General features: G+C 40.9%; 1 protein-coding gene across 19 annotated transcripts in view; it reads left to right on the top strand.

Moving 5' to 3' along the window:
• RIMS1 (regulating synaptic membrane exocytosis 1) overlaps positions 1 to 18627 on the top strand; it is a 554640-nt gene that overhangs the window by 416833 nt on the left and 119180 nt on the right. For 12 of the 19 annotated variants that reach the window (XM_038748657.1, XM_038748550.1, XM_038748594.1 and 9 more), the window contains one exon: positions 13086 to 13198. The exons of 6 other annotated variants lie outside the window; for them this stretch is intronic. In XM_038748657.1, the coding sequence (XP_038604585.1) occupies positions 13086 to 13198 (113 nt within the window). Of the gene's footprint in view, positions 1 to 11868; positions 11988 to 13085; positions 13199 to 18627 lie in introns of those variants that run through there. One more of the 19 variants, XM_038748655.1, reaches the window with a different exon arrangement.

Here is an 18627-nt window from a genome sequence, read left to right as displayed (position 1 = left end):
GGTGTCAAAGCTGTCAGAATAAATGGAATTATAGCTATATGCACATTATTATTCATTCATTCATTCAATCGTATTTATTGAGTGCTTACTGTGTGCAGAGCACTGTACTAAGCACTTGGGAAGTACAAGTTAGTAAAATGAATTATTATTAGTAAAATGAATACGTGGTAATCAGGTTGTCTAATCCCCGTTTTACAGATGAGGTAACTGAGGCACAGAGAAGTAAAGTGACTTGCCCAAAGTCACACAGCTAAGTGGCAGAATTGGAATTAGAACTCATGACCTCTGACTCCCAGGCCACTACACCAAGCTGGTTGATAGGGTAGAGCTTGGATAGTGATTTCAAATGATGAGGTTGAGCTTGTGTTCCAAGTTGCTGAGTGGGTGAGGTAGAGTCAGTAGAATTGGTGTTGGCAACATCCATATTGATATTATTATTAAAGTCCCCAAGGATCAATGTAGGGATGGAGAAAGAAAGAAGGGATGTGAAAAAGGCATCACAGTAGTTCAGAAAGTTGGAAGTAAGGTTTCAAGGGATGGAGATGACTATGAATAGTAATTGGAGTGGGTGGTAGGGGTGGATGATATGGGCTTTAAAGGAAGGAAAAGAGAGAGATGGAGACAGGAGAACTGCAGAGTGATTCTCAATACATCTCTTTTAAACATAATGTGATTATGTTTGAAAAATCATACCTCGTTCAAATAGTTATCCAAGGAGAAAGGCGAACACGAAATCATCACCACATTCTTTTCCTCCTCTATCTGAATAATAATAATAATAATGGTATTAAGCACTTTGTGCCAAGCACTGTTCTAGGCTCTGGGGTGAGTACAAGCAAACTGGGTTGGACACAGTCCCTGTTCTATATGGGGCTCAAAGTCTCAATCCCCATTTTACAGATGAGGTAACTGAGGCACAGAGAAGTGAAGTGACTTGCTCAAGGTCCCACAGCAGACAAGTGGCAGAGTCGGGATTAGAACCCACAACCATACTCTGCTACACCATGCTGCTTCTCTAAGACTAAGGCCTTCTCTTTGAAGAGAGGCCTGACAATAATACTGTTTCACAGTGAACTGAATCATGGCCCCGTATTTGCAGATTTTCCTACTCAAGCAAATCCTTCACAATTTTTTTTCTCAGAGATAATCTTATTAGTGTGGCCTAGTGGAAAGAGTGTGGTCTGAGAGTCAGAGGACATGGAGTGTAATCCCTTCTCCACAATTTACCAGCTGTGTTCCCTTGGGCAAGTCATCTAATTTCTCTGTGCCTCAGTTCCCTCATCCAAAATGGGGATTCAGTCAGTTACATTTATTGAGTTCTAACTGTGTGCAGAATACTGTGCTAAGCACTTGGGAAAGTCCAGTATAACAGAGTTAGTAGTCACATTCCCTATCCACAATGAAGTTCTGTCTAAAGGGGAAGACAGATATTACTACATCAATACCTGTTCTCCCTCCAACTTCGAGTGTGAGCCCCATGTGAGACCTGATTATCCTGTATACACTCCAGAGCTTGGCAAAGTGCTTGGCAAATAGTAAATCACAATCTGGGGGAGGAGGAAGACAATATAAATTCACAGATTAAAATACCGATATAATAATGATGATGGCATTTATTAAGCGCTTACTATGTGCAAAGCACTGCTCTACGCACTGGGGAGTTTACAAGGTGATCAGGTTGTCCACGTGGAGCTCACAGTCTTAATCCCCATTTGACAGATGAGGTAACTGAGGCACAGAGAAGTTGTGACGTGCAAAGTCACACAGCTGACAGTTGGTGGAGTCAGGATTTGAACCCATGACCTCTGACTCCAAAGCCTGTGCTCTTTCCACTGAGCCACGCTGTTTCTCATCTATATATGGTGGCTCCAAGTTTCATGAACCTCTTTCTTCAAAGAGTTTCTCTTTCATAGACTGCTCTCTTCTTTCCTTGGGCCTGTTAGACTGTTTGGCTTGAATAACAGTAAGTAGCAGTAGTAGTAGTTAGTAGTAATAAAAGTACCATTTATTGAATGTTCAATGGTTGCATACCGATATGTTCATAAGGGCTTTGGGGCTGAGGGATGGGTGAAGAAAGGGTGCAAATCCTTGTGCAAGGCTGAAACAGGAGTGAGGGAAGAAGAAATGAGGACTTGGAGAAAACCTCTTGAAGGAGATGTGTTTTTAATAAGACTTTGAAGGTGGGGAGAGTGAACGTCTGCCAGATATGAAGAGGGAGGGAGTTCCAGGCCAGAAGCAGGATGTGGGCAAAGGGTCGCTGGTGGGATAGAAGAGATCGAGGTTTAGTACACAGATTGGCATAAGAGGAGCCAAGTGGCTGTTCTGGGTTGTAGCATGAAATCAGAGAGGTAAGATAGGAAGGGCAAGGTAATTGAGTGCTTTAAAGCCTCTGTCATGGAGTTTCCGTTGGAGGGATGGTCAGTCACTGGAGGTTCTTGAGGAGTGGGGGAAACATGGATGAACGGTTTTGTAGAAAAATGACCCAGGCAGCCAAGTGAAGTATATACTGGTGTGGGGAGAGACAGGAGGCTGGGCCAGCATCAAAGAGGCTGATGCAGAAATCTAGGTGGGCTAGAATAAGTGCTCGGATTCACATGGTAGAAGTTTGGATAGACAGGAAAGGGAAGATTTTAGTGATGTGCAGGTTAAACCGACAGAATTTGATGACAGATTGAATATGTGGGTTGAATGAGAGAGATGAGTTGAGGATAATGCCGAGTTACAGGTTTGTGAGACAGAGAGGACAGTGGTGCTGTCTATAGTGATGGGGAAGACAAGGTTTGGGTGTGAATTTGAGGAACATTTTTTGGGATATAGTAATTTAGTAGAGGAACATCCAGGTAGAGATGTCCTGGAGGCAGGAGAAAATAAGAGACTGTAGAGGAAGAGGAAGATCAGGACTGGAGATGTAGATTTGGAGGTCATCTGCATGGACATGGTAGTTGAAGTCATGGGATCGATTGAGGTCTCCAAGGGAGTGGGTGTCCATGGAGAATAGAAGGGATCTCAGAAGTGAGCCCTGAGGGACTCCCACAGATAGGCAGTGGGAGGCAGATAGACGTGAGATATATATATGCCCTCTACCAACTGCTGTAAAAGAAATGTTTATGCACATTCAATTTGCTCTGCTCCAGTTGAAATTTTAGTAGTCTAGGACAAATAAAGATACTTTACACTAAATTAAAACATCTTGAATTTTTGTAACTTCAGATTTATACAGGAAAAGTTTTGTTCTCTGCTCTTCATATTAATTTTAGGCTTTTGTAAACCAGAATATGTGGCTAGCCTAAAGAGGGAGCTGAACGTAAGTGGAAAACCTGTAGTCTATTTGTTTGAGTAATTGACTGATCACTTCCTTTCCAATGAAATATATTTTTATAAAGCTACTAACTTGAAGGAGTTATATACTTCAAAATTTCCAGTAATCTTTGTGGTTGGTGGCAGGAGGGCAGCATTCTAAAGGGAGAGTTCAGTCAGTTGTATTAATTGAGTGCTTACTGTTCAGAGCACTGTATTAAGTGCTTGGGAAAGTACAATATAACAGAGTTGGTAAACACATTACTGCCCAAAACGAGCTAACAGTCTAGAAGAATTAATTCATTCAATAATATTTATTGAGAGCTTACTGTACGCAGAGCACTGTACTAAGTGCTTGTGAGAGTGCAGTATAACAAATGAAAAGACACGTTCCCTGCCCACAACCTGCTTACAGTCTAGAAGGGGAGACAGACATTTATATAAATAAATTACAGATATGTACATAATTGCTATGGGGCTGGGAGCAGAGTTGATGAATAAGGGAGTAAGTCAGGGCAGTGCAGAAGGGAGTGGGAGAAGATGAGAGGAGGGCTTAAGCAGGGAAGACCTCTTGGAGGTGATGTGCCTTCAGTAAGACTTTGAGGTGGGGGAGAGTAATTGTCTGTCAGGTAATAATTGCCTGTCAGAGTTAAAATAGCTGATTCTTTGTTGCCTCATCAGTGGCAAATCTAAAAATCATGAAATCTAAAATGAAGGGCTTATGCTGTATTCACCACTGTGGACAAAAATTACTAGAAGCCAGCCGAGCAGCTATGGTCTGCAATGAACTCCATACTACTTTAGGTAAAAATGACACTAGTTGGTTTGGAAAGAAAAGTAACAAATTCTACATTTGTAGTCACCATTGTGTAAAATGAAATCAGTGACTTTGAATGATTAAAAATCAGGAACTATGTAAGTGGGGTGGATGCTCCCCTCCCTTCCTTGGTTCATAGGACCCGGTGCTGTCCATACTCCCCCACTCCTCTGACAGCTGCCAATATGGATCACCTTCACCACCCATGACTCACCCAATCCTCATTTTACTCCCACCCATATTGATTGTAATTCTTATTACCCAACTCCCTGCATAGCCCCCTTCTTCCCAGATGAGCTTGGTAAAGTAGGCAGGGGTCAGGATGGGTGGGGGCCAGGGATAGGGTGCAGCGTGGGTTGGGGAGAGTGGTAAATTTGGGTTAAGACAAAATCGGGAGCTGCCGGGGTTGGGGGCACAGTACTGACAGAAACTGCAGAAGTTGGGGAGTAGATGAGAGTATGATGGTATTTGTTAAGCGCTTACTATGTGCCAAGCACTATTCTAAGCAGTGGGGTAGATACAAGGTTATCAGGTTTTCCCACGTGGGGCTCACACTCTTCATTCCCATTTTACAGATGAGGGAACTGAGGCACAGGGAAGTTGTGACTTGCCCAAAGTCACACAGCTGACAAGTGTCAGAGCTGGGATTAGAACCCATGACCAGTGACTCCCAAACCCATGCTCTTGCCACTAAGCCATGTGAGAGCTATAGGCCTAGGGGAGATGGCATGGAGGGCAGGAGGAGTGGGAATTTAGGAAATAATGGACCAGGGATTTGAAACCTTCCATGCAATTGTTGTGTCCTGTGATCACATTTCTTTTTGTAACATATCACAAGTTATTCCCAGTTCTGTGTACTTCCTCCCTGTCAAACCTACACATCATCCTATTTGATTACACCTAACTTCTATGTATTTGTTAATTGGTTGATCTTTATTCAATTGTTTTTAAATTCACTTTTGAACTGTTTTAAATACCTCAGTTCAGTTTCAACTTTATCCTGTACTTAGTACAGTGTTCAGCACATAGTAAGCACTTAACAAATACTGTTATTATTATGATTATTATTGCTATTATTATTATTATTATTCACTTCAAAACACCTGTCTTCTAATTTGAAAGAATGATCATCTAGATTTATCTAGTGCCATATTTGTCCTAATAATGAAAATTTTAATTGTGGTATTTTAAGTCCTTACTCTGTTTTCAGCATTGTGTTAAATTCTGGGGTAGAAATAAAACAATCCAGTCCCACATGGGGCTACCAGTCTAAGTAATAGAGAGAATGTCCTAGTTCCCCATTTTTCTCATATGAGGTAACTGAGGTATGGAAAAGTTAAGTGACTTGCCCGAGGCCACACAGCAGGCAAGTGGTGGAGCTAGGATCTGAAACTGTTTTCTTGACACCCAACCATGCTTCTTAAAAGTCCATATTACTATTCTGTACCTATTGAGGTAGTAGCATGTACAAATAATGTAAAGGGGAAAATATGTCGCCAGATAAATTGAGATAATCTTTCTTCCAAATGAGAAGATGAGTGTGTATATATATCAGAGCCTTTTGATCTAGTCCTGCAGTGAACTAGCTTTTGTACTAGACAAATTTTCAGATTTCTGCCATGGTTTATGGCATCTCCTGAATATGCTTTCTCCAGTGCAATACAGATAGATTTTATGTCCAAGCCTCTCTTTTTCATTCATTCATATTGGGTAGGTATTGTCTCTATTTGTTGCCAACTGTACTTTCCAAGCACTTAGTACAGTGCTCAGCACAGTAAGTGCTCAATAAATACGATTGAATGAATGAATTCGTATTGTTCACTTTGGTAATTGATAAAAGTGAGCCACAATATATAAGAGATTAACCAATGTTAATTGGTTTAATTAACATTTAAATTAACAAGGGGGTCACAAACAAATTTTTCCACACAAATTGAATAAGTATAGAATTTTAACTGTTTCTAGTTTGGTGAACCAAACTGAAAAGTATTCCTTATTTTATTATCCGGTCATATTTGTCACCCTGATTCAAGAAACCTGTTTCACTTGTTTCTTTCCAAATTGTTATATCATGCTATACTTTTTACAGGTCTGCTATTCTCTGCTGATTGTTTTATTTTATTATATAGTTTTATTTGCTCAAAGTAATTTGTCTCATCAGTCAAGAAGTTCAGATGTTTAGAAAATATGGAATATATTCATTAATAACCCTAATTAATAAATAAATATTTATTTATATTGTCTCCCTCTCCAAACTGTAAGCTCACTGTGGGAAGGGAACATGTTTACCAACTCTGTTATATTGTACTCTTCCAAGTACTTAGTTCAGTGTTCTGCACACAGTAAGCACTCAATAAATAAGATTGATTGATTTTGTATATGTGACTGAGTTCAGTTACAAAACTTCCTGAAATAAATTATTAGTGATTCTGTAGCCTCCAAAATGCATTCATCTATTGAAGTCCACTTGAAGTAAAGTCATTTGAGTCATATTTGATGAAGGTATTTTTTAATATAATATGTTTGAAGAAGGGCTGAAATTATTTTCCTTTAATGAATAATTTTACCAATAGAAGGCCAGCTTGAATAAGCATTGCCTAAAATAAGCCGTTTACATTTTGAAAGCACAGTGCAAATACATTTTTGATATTGACATTTTCAGAAATCTAGTTTTATTTTCATATACATTAAAAAAAAATGCATCCATGATCATTCTCCCTAAAATTATACAGTCCCCTATAGGTGGGATTGTTTAGGGACTAGATATTCTTTCATTAATTTCTTCACTGTTCTGTATATATTAGGCAAAACCTAACCAATGTTTAAAATTACTTTGAAGTATTTTGAATTCCAATGGAATCCTTCAAACATTTTAGAAAGTTAAAATAGTTGTATTTATACACATGACCACTTCCCTCAAGTTATGGAATAACCTTGAATTTACACTTTGGTCATTTTAAATCTCTGAAATATGGCATATTTGGAAAGCTAGGCATTATTAGTAGTAGTGTCTCAAAAATTAAGTACATACAATGTTCCAATAGAATGATTTGTCAAATGTTGAAGGAAGCATGATCACACTTTAGTAGAATGCAAGGAAATGGAGAATTTTTTTGAGACGGATGCCGCATTATTCAAAATTCTTTCAACTGGTGTCTGATCAGCCTTTTATACTTTATAGCATCAGTCAATAAAAGATTGAAAAATCTTGTATGTATACTTAAGGATATGTAATCATATTTCACAACCTTAAATTGATTCTGAAAGCATGTAAAATATACACAGCACAAACAACATGCAATACATATAACAATTATTCTGTATCTACTGTGCTGTGTAGAGTTCATTCTTATTTTTTTTCTGTTGCTCCTTGTGATCACCTGTGTATTATACTTCTGGAAGGTCCAAGGAAAAAATGGCTTTTCTAGTGTCCTGATCCTTCATTCTGAAATGGACTTTCTATTTGTGAACATGCAAATTTTTTTTTTCTGATTCATTGATTGGATAAGTGGTAACATGGTAATAAATACATCTAATTAACATATAGTTTAAAATTTTGAAATTATATTCCTCTAAAGATATTTTGTACATGAGAAGTGGTGGAATTTTGGTACCTAAGTTATTTAGTTTGAGTACAAATACTACATGGAAAACAAATTATTGACATTATTTCTCTGGAATTTGGACACTGCTTACATTTTGGTGATGTAACAATGCAATCTGTAGGATAACATAATTCATTTTTGGTTAATTAGGTGTAAATATGAGTTTCTGAAGATGTTTAATTTTATTTTTAAAAGTTCATTATTGATGCTCTTTCACCTATGGTAATTCATTCAATCATATTTATTGAGCACTTACTGTGTGCACAGCACTGTACTAAGCGCTGTGAAAGAGCTTTTCTACCTCAGTTGCCACTTAATCCTCATATTTTTAATGACATTATTTAACTTTTATTCTCTTAATTTTTGCCCTTTAAAATAAATTACATTTGTAATATTCAATATGAACTGGGAAAATATTGCTTGCCTTGTTTGTAAAATTAATGAAGGTGCAAGTTATTCGCCCAAGTGAGATAGCAAGTCAGTGCTCCAGACACGATTGAAACTCCCATTTTCTATTTTTTGCTTGTAATAAACCAGTACTATTTACTGAATTTTTACTCTGTATTCTGTACTAAGCCCTTAGCAGAGTTCAGTAGAATTACTTGACAAGATCCTTGCCCTCAAGGAATTTACAATCTAGCAGGGGAGACAAACACCAAAATAATTTCCAGGTAGGTCCACTAGATTGTAAGCTTCTTGAAGGTAGGAATCATGTCTTACAACTCTATTGTACTGTACACAACAACATAGTACAGTATTTTGCACACAGTAAGTGCTCAGTAAATACCATTGACTATCAAGAATAAAATGCGTAAGTTAAACACTGTTATAAACTAGGTTGTAAATAAATAAGATTGATCACTAACCAGTGAGCAGTATCTCTGGAGGCCAAAGACCCAACCTATGTAATTCACATTTGAAAGCCATGTTTCCAGAATCATCCAGAACATATATAATCTACCAAATGCTGTTTTTGTATACCAGCTGGCTATTATTATTATCATATTTTTAAGTGCTTACTATTTAGCATTCACTATACCGAGGACTGGGCAGATACAAGATAATCAGGTCAGACAGTCCCTTTCTCACATTAACTACTCAATCAATGATATTGATTAAGTGCTTGCTATGTGCAGAGCACTGTACTAAGCACTTGGGAGAGTATAATACAATAGAATTGGTAGACCAGAACCCAAACTACAAGAAACTTTCATGAATATCACAGTCTTGTGGGGCGGTAAAACATGCATTTAACCCCTATTTTACAGATGATGAAACTGAGGCCTAGAGAGTTTAAGCAACTTACCGAAGGACCCTTAGCAGGCAAGTGGCAGAGTCAGATTTAAAGTAATGGCCACTTGACTACCAGGGCTGTGTTCTTTTTTCTAGGTCATGCTACCGTGTTGGATGTTCAGGCAGAAGTTAATGAAAGAAGGGAATTGGGCTCCAGGGGAGGAGAACCAGTATTCTCCACGGCAACAGGCAACATTAAAAGGAGTAGCTTAATTCATATGGAAGATGTTACCAACATACAGGCTTGCACTAAGCATGCATATCTGGTGGAGATCCGTTTCCAGTGGAAAGGATCATTGTGCCCCAAATCTTCAGGGGGAAAATAAGTTCCCAGTTGATGTTAGCAGCTCCTTGCCATACAGAGGAAACCAACGTTAAGGAGGCACTACCAAGCCGAGAGCGTCAGCTCTGGGTCATTCGGAAGGCTGCTGCAGGGAAACTAAACCGTCACATCCTTGTCGGCTTACATTCAATGTAGGATTCTCAAGCCTAAGCATGTTAAATTGAGACAGAAAAAGAATATTCCCAAACCTCCCTCATGGAGGTAGAACATGAGGTTGATGATGCCGGCACATCCAGAAATGAGATGGCATGAATTTTCTTTTCATTTCTATCACCTTTCAGTCAAGGTCACCCTAGATCCAGGACATTTCAAATGAGGCTTTTCCTGCCATTCTGATAGTAAATTGGATGACTGTTCCAGGTACACCCTGAATTAAAATGTACCTGCTTGCCCAGGTGATTTTTGGTTACCCAGAAGCCAGTTCAATTGAATGTACCATGGTCTGTCTCAGTTCTCTGAAAAACTGAGATAACTGCAAAGGATTATGACCAGGATGGGCTGGTGATCCAGGTGTAGGAATCATTAAACCTCAGAGAGCGGTGAGTGGTTCCCCAACTTCTCTGTCTTGTAATGTTGAGAGAGTTGGAGGCATAGAGGGAGAGTGGGATTTAAGAGGTGAATCTGGCTATACCTCTGTCTGCAGTAGCTTCTAACTGGATCTTATCATACCATAGGTGCCTCAGATGCAGTGAGCAGTTTGCCACAGGTTCCTCCCTGGTCCAGTAGCTCTAGGGGTCACAGCATATGGGGTTCCTGACTACATATGTAGCAGGGCTCAGAATCAGTTAGTAGCTACTGTTAATAAAATTACAGTTGCTTTGGCATAAACCACATTCATACATTCATTCAATCGTATTTATTGAGCGCTTACTTTGTGCAGAGCACTGCACTAAGCACTTGGAAAGTACAATTCGGCAACAGATAGAGACAATCCCTACCCAACAATCAATCAATCAATCATATTTATTGAGCGCTTACTGTGTGCAGAGCACTGTACTAAGCGCTTGGGAAGTACAAGTTGGCAACATATGGAGACAGTCCCTACCCAACAGTGGGCTCATGGTCTAAAAGGGGGAGACAGAGAACAAAACCAAACATACTAACAAAATAAAATAAATAGAATAGATATGTACAAGTAAAATAAATAAATAAATAGAGTAATAAATATGTACAAACATATGTACATATATACAGGTGCTGTGGGGAAGGGAAGGAGGTAAGACGGGGGGGATGGAGAGGGGGACAAGGTGGAGAGGAAGGAAGGGGCTCAGTCTGGGAAGGCCTCCTAACAATGGGCTCACAGTCTGGAAGGGGGAGACAAACAACAAAACAAATATACAGTCATCAATAGCATCAAAATAGATAAATAGAACTATAGATAAATACACATCATTAATAAAATAAATAGAATAATAAATATGTACACATATACACAAGTGCTATGCGGCAGGGAAGGGGGTAGAGCAGACGGAGGGAGTAGGGGTGATGGGGAGGAGAGGAGGAGCAGAGGAAAAGGGAGGCTCAGTCTGGGAAGGCCTCCTGGAGGAGGTGAGCTCTCAATAGGGCTTTAAAGTGGGGAAGAGAGCTTGTTTGGTGGATCCTGACATCCAATTGTCAGTTGTGTGACTTTGGACAAGTCACTTAACTTCTCTGAACCTCAGTTACCTCATCTGTAAAATGGGGATTGACTGTGAGCCCCCCGTGGGGCAATCCGATCACCTTGTAACCTCCCCAGCGCTTAGAACAGTGCTTTGCACATAGTAAGTGCTTAATAAATGTCATCAGTAATAGTAATGGGTGGAGGGAGGGTATTCCAGGCCAGAGGTAGGAAGTGGGCCAGGAGTCGACGTGGTGAAGGCCCAGTGAAGAGGTTAGCGGCTGCAGAGGAGCAGAGTGTGTGGGCTGGGCTGTAGGAGGAGAGAAGGGAGGTGAGGTTGGAGGGGTCAAGGTGATGGAGAGCTTTGTAGCCAATAGTGAGGAGTTTCTGCTTCATATGAAGGTTGATAGAAAACCGCTGAAGATTTTTGAGGAGGGGGAAGTGACATTCCCAGAGAGTTTCCTTAGAAAAATAATCCGGGCAGCAAAGTGAAGTATAGACTCAAGTGGGAAGAGACAAGAGGATGGGAGATCAGAAAGGATGCTGATGCAGTAATCCAGTCGGGATGTGATGAGTGATTGTACTAACAAGGTAGCGATTTGGATTGAGTCAGTGAAACAAGTCAAATTCAAACTAGGGGCTAAGTTTTTCTACTTACCTCCATATTATGGGCTTAGCTCTCAATGACTGATATATTACACAAATCCTGACACTTCCAAGGCTGTGTAAATATGACCATTTTATGCTCAGTGAATAAGATCCTGTACAGTAGAGAATGTTATCATGCTATTAAGTAAGTCTCCTTCACACCAACTCTGCCAGCTCTGTGTCAAAAAATGCAAAAGATATGTAAGAAGGTATGTTCCTGAAGCCATGGTGCTTATTGGTGATTGTAACTATTTTTTTAAAAATAGAAGATGGTGTTGTCTTCAAGGCTGCAGCCTCCAAAAGTCAATGACTATTGTTACTATAAGAGAAAAAAACATCCTAAAATGGAATAAATTTCTTCACATGTTCTAAGTTGAAGAAAGACAGGTAAACCTTTGAAGCCATATTTTCACATTTTTAAGCTTCTGTGCTAGTGGTTTGGACAAAGCAATGAGAAAGTGGCGTGTATTGTAAATTGTGAAAACTGGTCATTTCTATGTGTAATCCAAACATGAAGTAAAAACTATAGTAGGAAATAATTGTTCTCTTCTAATCAGGTTTGAAGTAGGTATTGAGTTCCACTCCATAGGTTTTCACAGAACAAAAATGTTATAAAGAAATCACATCACCATTTTCTTCTTACTTACTGTGGCCCTGCTTCACATAATGCCATGGACTTGAATTTATAGTTCTTTCAAAATATGGAAGAATCATGCTAATAAAAAAATTATCTCTAGGCAGAAATTTTGGATAATTTCACATAATCTTTCAAAAAATATCCGAGTGTATGTGTTTGTATTTGTTTCTGTGTAGCTGTATCCTGTTATTCCCTTTATACGTACGCAGGACACTTAGGGCCAGGCAGGCTCCAAAGTTCTTAAAGGGGCCTTCTGGTGAGAACACCTGGGAGTAAGGGGAATGAATGGGATTGAGGAGACAACAGCATTCCTTTCTTTCCACTGGGCTACCGTTCCTACCTGCTTCGAGCTTTCCCCAGGCCTGAAGCCAATAAGAATAGCATAGCAGAAATAAACAAACTTCTATGAGATACTCGGAGTCCAACACATCCCTTACAGCTTCACGGATACAGGCCTCTGACATTTTCCTGGTATCACAGTGGCCATTTCAACCCTGTCCCTAAAATCAGTTGAATACATAAGGAATTTTGAAGTTAAATTTAAAGTTGCTGCTTTGATGTGAGTTTAATGATGAATGAATATTTAGAAAACTCAATATCAGGTAAAGATTCTAGTCAGTTATCTTGAGTGACTAACATACGTGTCCCCGTTCTTTGTGGTTCAGTTCATGATCATTTTTTATTGTAGGATCTAAAGCGTTTTAAAAGCATCCTATTTTTAACATGTGTGCAGCATTTCAATTTATCATTGAATTCAAAGTAAAACCAAAAGCCTTGCAATCTTACACCACTCCTTTCTTTCTAAGTATTTTGCATATTGTAATGGACTTCCTTGTATGTTTTTACAGCAAGCTTAGTAGTGGAGGAGCGAACGAGACAGATGAAAATGAAAGTACACCGATATAAGCAGACAACAGGGTCTGGTTCTAGCCAAGAACTTGATCGAGAGCAATATTCTAAGGTAAAAACAGCACTGTATTAAAATCAGTATTTTCTCCCTTAAGAGTGCAAGTACTCACGTGGTCTGTCAATTATGGGATGATCATTTTTAAGGAGCACTAATGGTTATGTGGTTGTAATCTATGATTTGAAATGAGGATTCTTACTTTATATTTGTTATCAACGTCTGAAAAACCTACCATTTAACATTACCATGCATGCAGATTCCTTGTACGAAATGCAGATACCTGGGATTGCTTGTACCAAACATCAGTACCCAAAAAAATGAAATCCTGTATGAAATACAGGACTTCTATTTTATTGATTCTTAGAAATTGAAAATTATAAATCTTTACTTGGATGCCCTGCCTTCACCTCAAATTTAACATGTGCAAAACGTAACTCCTTATCTTCCCAACCTGTCTTTTCCCTGACTTTTCCAAATCTGTAGACAGCGCTCTCCTCCTTCTGGTCTCACAAGCCTATAAACTTGGCATTATTCTTGACTCCTTTCTCTCATTTAACTCACATATCTATCTATCTAGTAATCTATCACTAAATCCTGTGAATTCAACCTTTACATCGCTAAAATATGCCCTTTCCTCTCCATCCAAACCACTATCATGTGAATCCAAACACTTATCCTATCCCATGTTGATTTCTGTATCAGCCTCATTGCTGACCTCCTTCTCTCCTATCTCCCCCCATTATAGTCCATACTTCACTCTGCTGCCCAGATCTTTTATCTACAAAAAGCATTCATTCTGTGTTTCCCCACTCCTTAAGTACCTCTAGTGGTTTCCCATCCACCTCCGCATCAAACAGAAACACCTTACCATGGGCTTTAAATCACTCAGTCATCTTGCTCCCTCCTACCTCACCTTCCTCCTCTCCTACTACAACCCAGCCCTCACACTTCGCTCCTCTATGCCAACCTACTTGATCTTTTCTGTCTATCTGCTAACCTCTGGCCCACATCCTATCTCTGACCTGGAACACACTCCCACTTCATATCCGACAGATAATTACTCTCCCCACCTTCAATGCCTTATTGAAGGCACATCTCCTCACAACTCCTTCAAAAGGCCTTCCATGATTAAGCCTCATTTCCTATTTTCCCCTCTCCCTTCTGTGTCACCCTGATTTTCTCCCTTTATTCATCTTCCCCTTCTATCCCAGCCTTTTAGCACTTATGGAAATATCCATATGAAGAGGAACTCCATCTAGACTGAAAGCTCATTGTGAGCAGGGAATGCTTCTTCATCATCATCATCATCAATCGTATTTATTGAGCACTTACTGTGTGCAGAGCACTGTACTAAGCACTTCGGAAGTACAAGTTGGCAACATATAGAGACAGTCCCTACCCAATAGTGGGCTCACAGTCTAAAAGGGGGAGACAGAGAACAAAACCAAAAATACTAACAAAATAAAATAAATAGAATAGATATAGACAAGTAATAGACAAGTAAAATAAATAAATAAATAGAGTAATAAATATGTACAAACATATATACATATATACGTATGCTGTGGGGAAGGGAAGGAGGTAAGAAGGGGGGGATGGAGGGGGGACAAGGGGGAGAGGAAGGAAGGGGCTCAGTCTGGGAAGGCCTCCTGGAGGAGGTGAGCTCTCAGTAGGGCCTTGAAGGGAGGAAGAGAGCTAGTTTGGCGGATGGGCAGAGGGAGGGCATTCCAGGCCCGGGGGATGACGTGGGACGGGGGTCGATGGCGGGACAGGCGAGAACGAGGTACAGTGAGGAGATTAGTGGCAGAGGAGCGGAGGGTGCGGGGTGGGCTGTAGAAGGAGAGAAGAGAGGTGAGGTAGGAGGGGGCGAGGTGATGGACAGCCTTGAAGCCCAGGGTGAGGAGTTTCTGCCTGATGTGCAGATTGATTGGTAGCCATTGGAGATTTTTGAGGAGGGGAGTAACATGCCCAGAGCGTTTCTGGACAAAGACAATCCTTCTGTTATATTGTACTCTCCCAAGCACGTAGCACGGTTCTCTGCACACAGTAAGCTCTCAATAAATATGACTGATTGAAATAGGGTACTTATGAATCCAAAAATTTAGATACTCATACTCAGTAATGCCAAGTTTTCATTTTGAGAAAGGGGATGTTCTTGAGCCTGACAGTAAGACTCCTGCAAGGCACAATTCTATGTCCCCTTCTATTCCAACTCCCTTGGAGAACTCATTTGCTCCCATGGCTTTAATCACCATCTCTGTGCTGATGATTCCCAAATCTACAATTCCAGCCCTGACCACTCTCCCTCCCTGCAATTTTGCATTTCCTCCTGCTTTCAAGACAAATCTACTTGGATGTCCTGCCACCTCAAATTAAACGTATCCAAAACTGAACTCCTTATCTTCCCACCCAAATGCTGTCTCCCATTTCACCTAAAACACACCGTTTCCTCTCCATCCACTCTCTCCAGCTACCATGCTGATCCAAACATGTATCCTATCCTTTACTACTGCATCTGCCTCCTTGCTGACTTCCCAGCCTCCTGCCTCTCCCCATTCCAATCTATACTTTCATTCAATCATATTCATTGAGCGCTTACTGTGTGCAGAGCACTGTACTAAGCATTTAGAAAGTACAGTTTGGCAACAGATAGAGACAATCCTTACCCAACAACAGGCTCACAGTCCAGAAGGGAGAGACAGACAACAAGACAAAACAAGTAGGCAGGCATCAATAGCATCAAAATAGATAAATAGAATTATAGATATAAAATATAGATCTAAAATAAATAGAATAATAGATATGTACAAATATACACAAGTGGGGGGTAGAGCAGAGGGAGGGAGTAGGGACAATGGGGAGGCGAGGAGGAGCAGAGGAAGAGGGGGGCTCAGTATGGGAAGGCCTGGAGGAGGTGAGCTTTCAGTAGGGCTTTGAAGGGGGGAAGAAAGCTAGTTTGACGGATGTGAGGAGGGAGGGCATTCCAGGCCAGAGGTAGGATATGGGCCAGGGGTCGATGGCGGGACTGGCGAGAACGCAGCACAGTGAGGTGGTGAGTGGCAGAGGAGCAGAGTGTGTGGGGTGGGCTGTAGAAGGAGAGAAGGGAGGTGAGGTAGGAGGGGGTGAGGTGATGGAGAGCTTTGAACCTAATGGTGAGGAGTTTTTGCTTCATATGAAAAGTAGATAGGCAACCACTGGAGGATTTTGAGGAGGGGGAGGTGACATGCCCAGAGCGTTTCTGTAGAAAGATAATCTGGGCAGCAGAGTGAAGTTTAGACTGAATCAGGGAGAGACAGGTGGTGATTCTGTTTCATAAATCATTTTTCAACACAAACATTCACTCCATGTCTCCCCACTCCTCAAGAACCTCCAATGTGCCCATCGACTTCTGCATCAAACAGGAACTCCTTACTATCGGCTTTAAAACACTTAATCAGCTTGCCCCATCCTACCTCACCTCACTAATCACCTACAGCCCAGCCTGTACACTCAGAGAAGCAGCGTGGCTCAGTGGCTAGAGCATGGGCTTTGGAGGCAGAGGTCATGGGTTCAAATCCTGGCTCCACCAATTGTCAGCTGTATGACTTTGGGCAAGTCACTTAACTTCTCTGGGCCTCAGTTACTTCATCTGTAAAATGGGGATTAAGACTGTGAGCCCCCCGTGGGACAACCTGATCACCTTGTAACCTCCCAAGCGCTTAGAGTGGTGCTTTGCACATAGTAAGTGCTTAATAAATGCCATTATTTTATTATTATTGTTACACTCTGCTTCTCTAGCACTAGTTTACTCTCTCTTCTGCATCATCTGTGCACTTGAATCTATGATCTTTGGACATTTTATATTTGCCCCAACCCCACACCTTTGTACATATATTTAAATTACATATTATAAATTACTTGTTCATACAGTCTCTCTCCCTCTAGACTGTAATCTCACTGTGTGTTAAATTGTGCTCTCCCAAGTGCTTAGTACATTGCTCTGCACATATTAAGTGCTCAGGAAATATCAGTGACTGATATTGTGGTTCTGTACATAAACGCTGTGGGGCTGAGAGAGGATGCAAATCCAAGTACAAGAATGACACAGAAGGGAGTGGGAGAAGAGGAAATGGGGGCCTACTTGGGGAAGGCCTCTTGGGAAAGATGTGCCTTCAACAAGGCTTTAAAGGTGGGGAGAACAATCATCTGGAGAAAATGGAAACTACTTACTGCTTAATTTGTACCGGGAAGGGTGCTCCAGAACAAAGGAAGGACACAGTAGGGTTGCTATAGGAGACTGAGCAGGCAGTAGGTAGCGGGATTGAAGAGCTGAAGATCCTTTACTTCTAGAACCATTGTACTGAGGTCAATGCCTGGAGATCTAATTTTGAGGCATTGTTCAGTTCAGAGGTTCTGCAGCTCTAATCCAGGTCTCAGGATCAATCAATCAGTCAGTGGCATTTATTGAACAGGTACTGTGTGTAGAGCACTGTACTAAGCAGTTGGGAAAGTAAACAGAGATGATAGATGTGGTCCCTGCCCACAGGGAACTTACAGTCTACAGGGAAAGATAGACATTAAAATAGATCAAGTATAGAGAAAATAATAGAGTAGCAGAATATTTACATAAGCACTGAGGACCTGGGGTAAGTATCAAAGTGCTTAAGGGGTACAAAGCCAAGTTCAGTCAATGCAAAGGGGTTAGTCTGGGGTTATTTTATTTATGCTAATATCTGTCTCTCAGTCTAGACATTCATTCATTCATTCAATCATATTTATTGAGCGCTTACTGTGTGCAGAGCACTGTACTAAGCGCTTGGGAAGTACGAGTTGGCAACATATAGAGATGATCCCTACCCAACAACGGGCTCACAATCTAGATGGGGAGACAGACAACAAAACAAAATGTGGACAGGTGTCAAGTAAGAACAAATAGAATTAGAGCTAAATGCACAACATTAACAGAATAAATAGAATAGTAAATATGTACAAGTAAAATAAATAGAGTAATAAATCTGGTACAAATATATATATATACACAAGTGCTGTGGGGAGGGGAAGGAGGTAGGGCAGGGGAGATGGGGAGGAGGAGAGGAAAAAGGGGGCTCAGTCTGGGAAGGCCTCTTGGAGGAGGCGAGCTCTCAGTAGGGCTTTGAAGGGAGGAAGAGAGCTAGGTTGGCGGATGTGGGGAGGGAGGGCATTCCAGGCCAGGGAAAGGACATTGACCACGAGTCAATTGCGGGACAGGGAAGAATGAGGTACAGTGAGGAGGCTAGCGGCAGAGGAGCAGAGGGTGCGGGCTGGGCTGTAGAAGGAGAGAAGAGAGGTGAGGTAGGAGGGGGTGAGGTGATGAAGAGCCTTGAAGCCCAGAGTGAGGAGATTTTGCTTGATGCGTAGGTTGACAGACAGCCACTGGAGATTTTTAAGGAGGGGAGTAACATGCCCTGAGCGTTTCTGCACAAAGATGATCCAGGCAGCAGCGTGAAGTATAGATTGAAGTGGGG

The sequence above is a fragment of the Tachyglossus aculeatus genome, chromosome 1 (assembly GCF_015852505.1).
Source record: "Tachyglossus aculeatus isolate mTacAcu1 chromosome 1, mTacAcu1.pri, whole genome shotgun sequence".
Lineage (NCBI taxonomy): Eukaryota > Metazoa > Chordata > Mammalia > Monotremata > Tachyglossidae > Tachyglossus > Tachyglossus aculeatus.
This window is presented reverse-complemented; position numbering and strand designations above follow the sequence as displayed.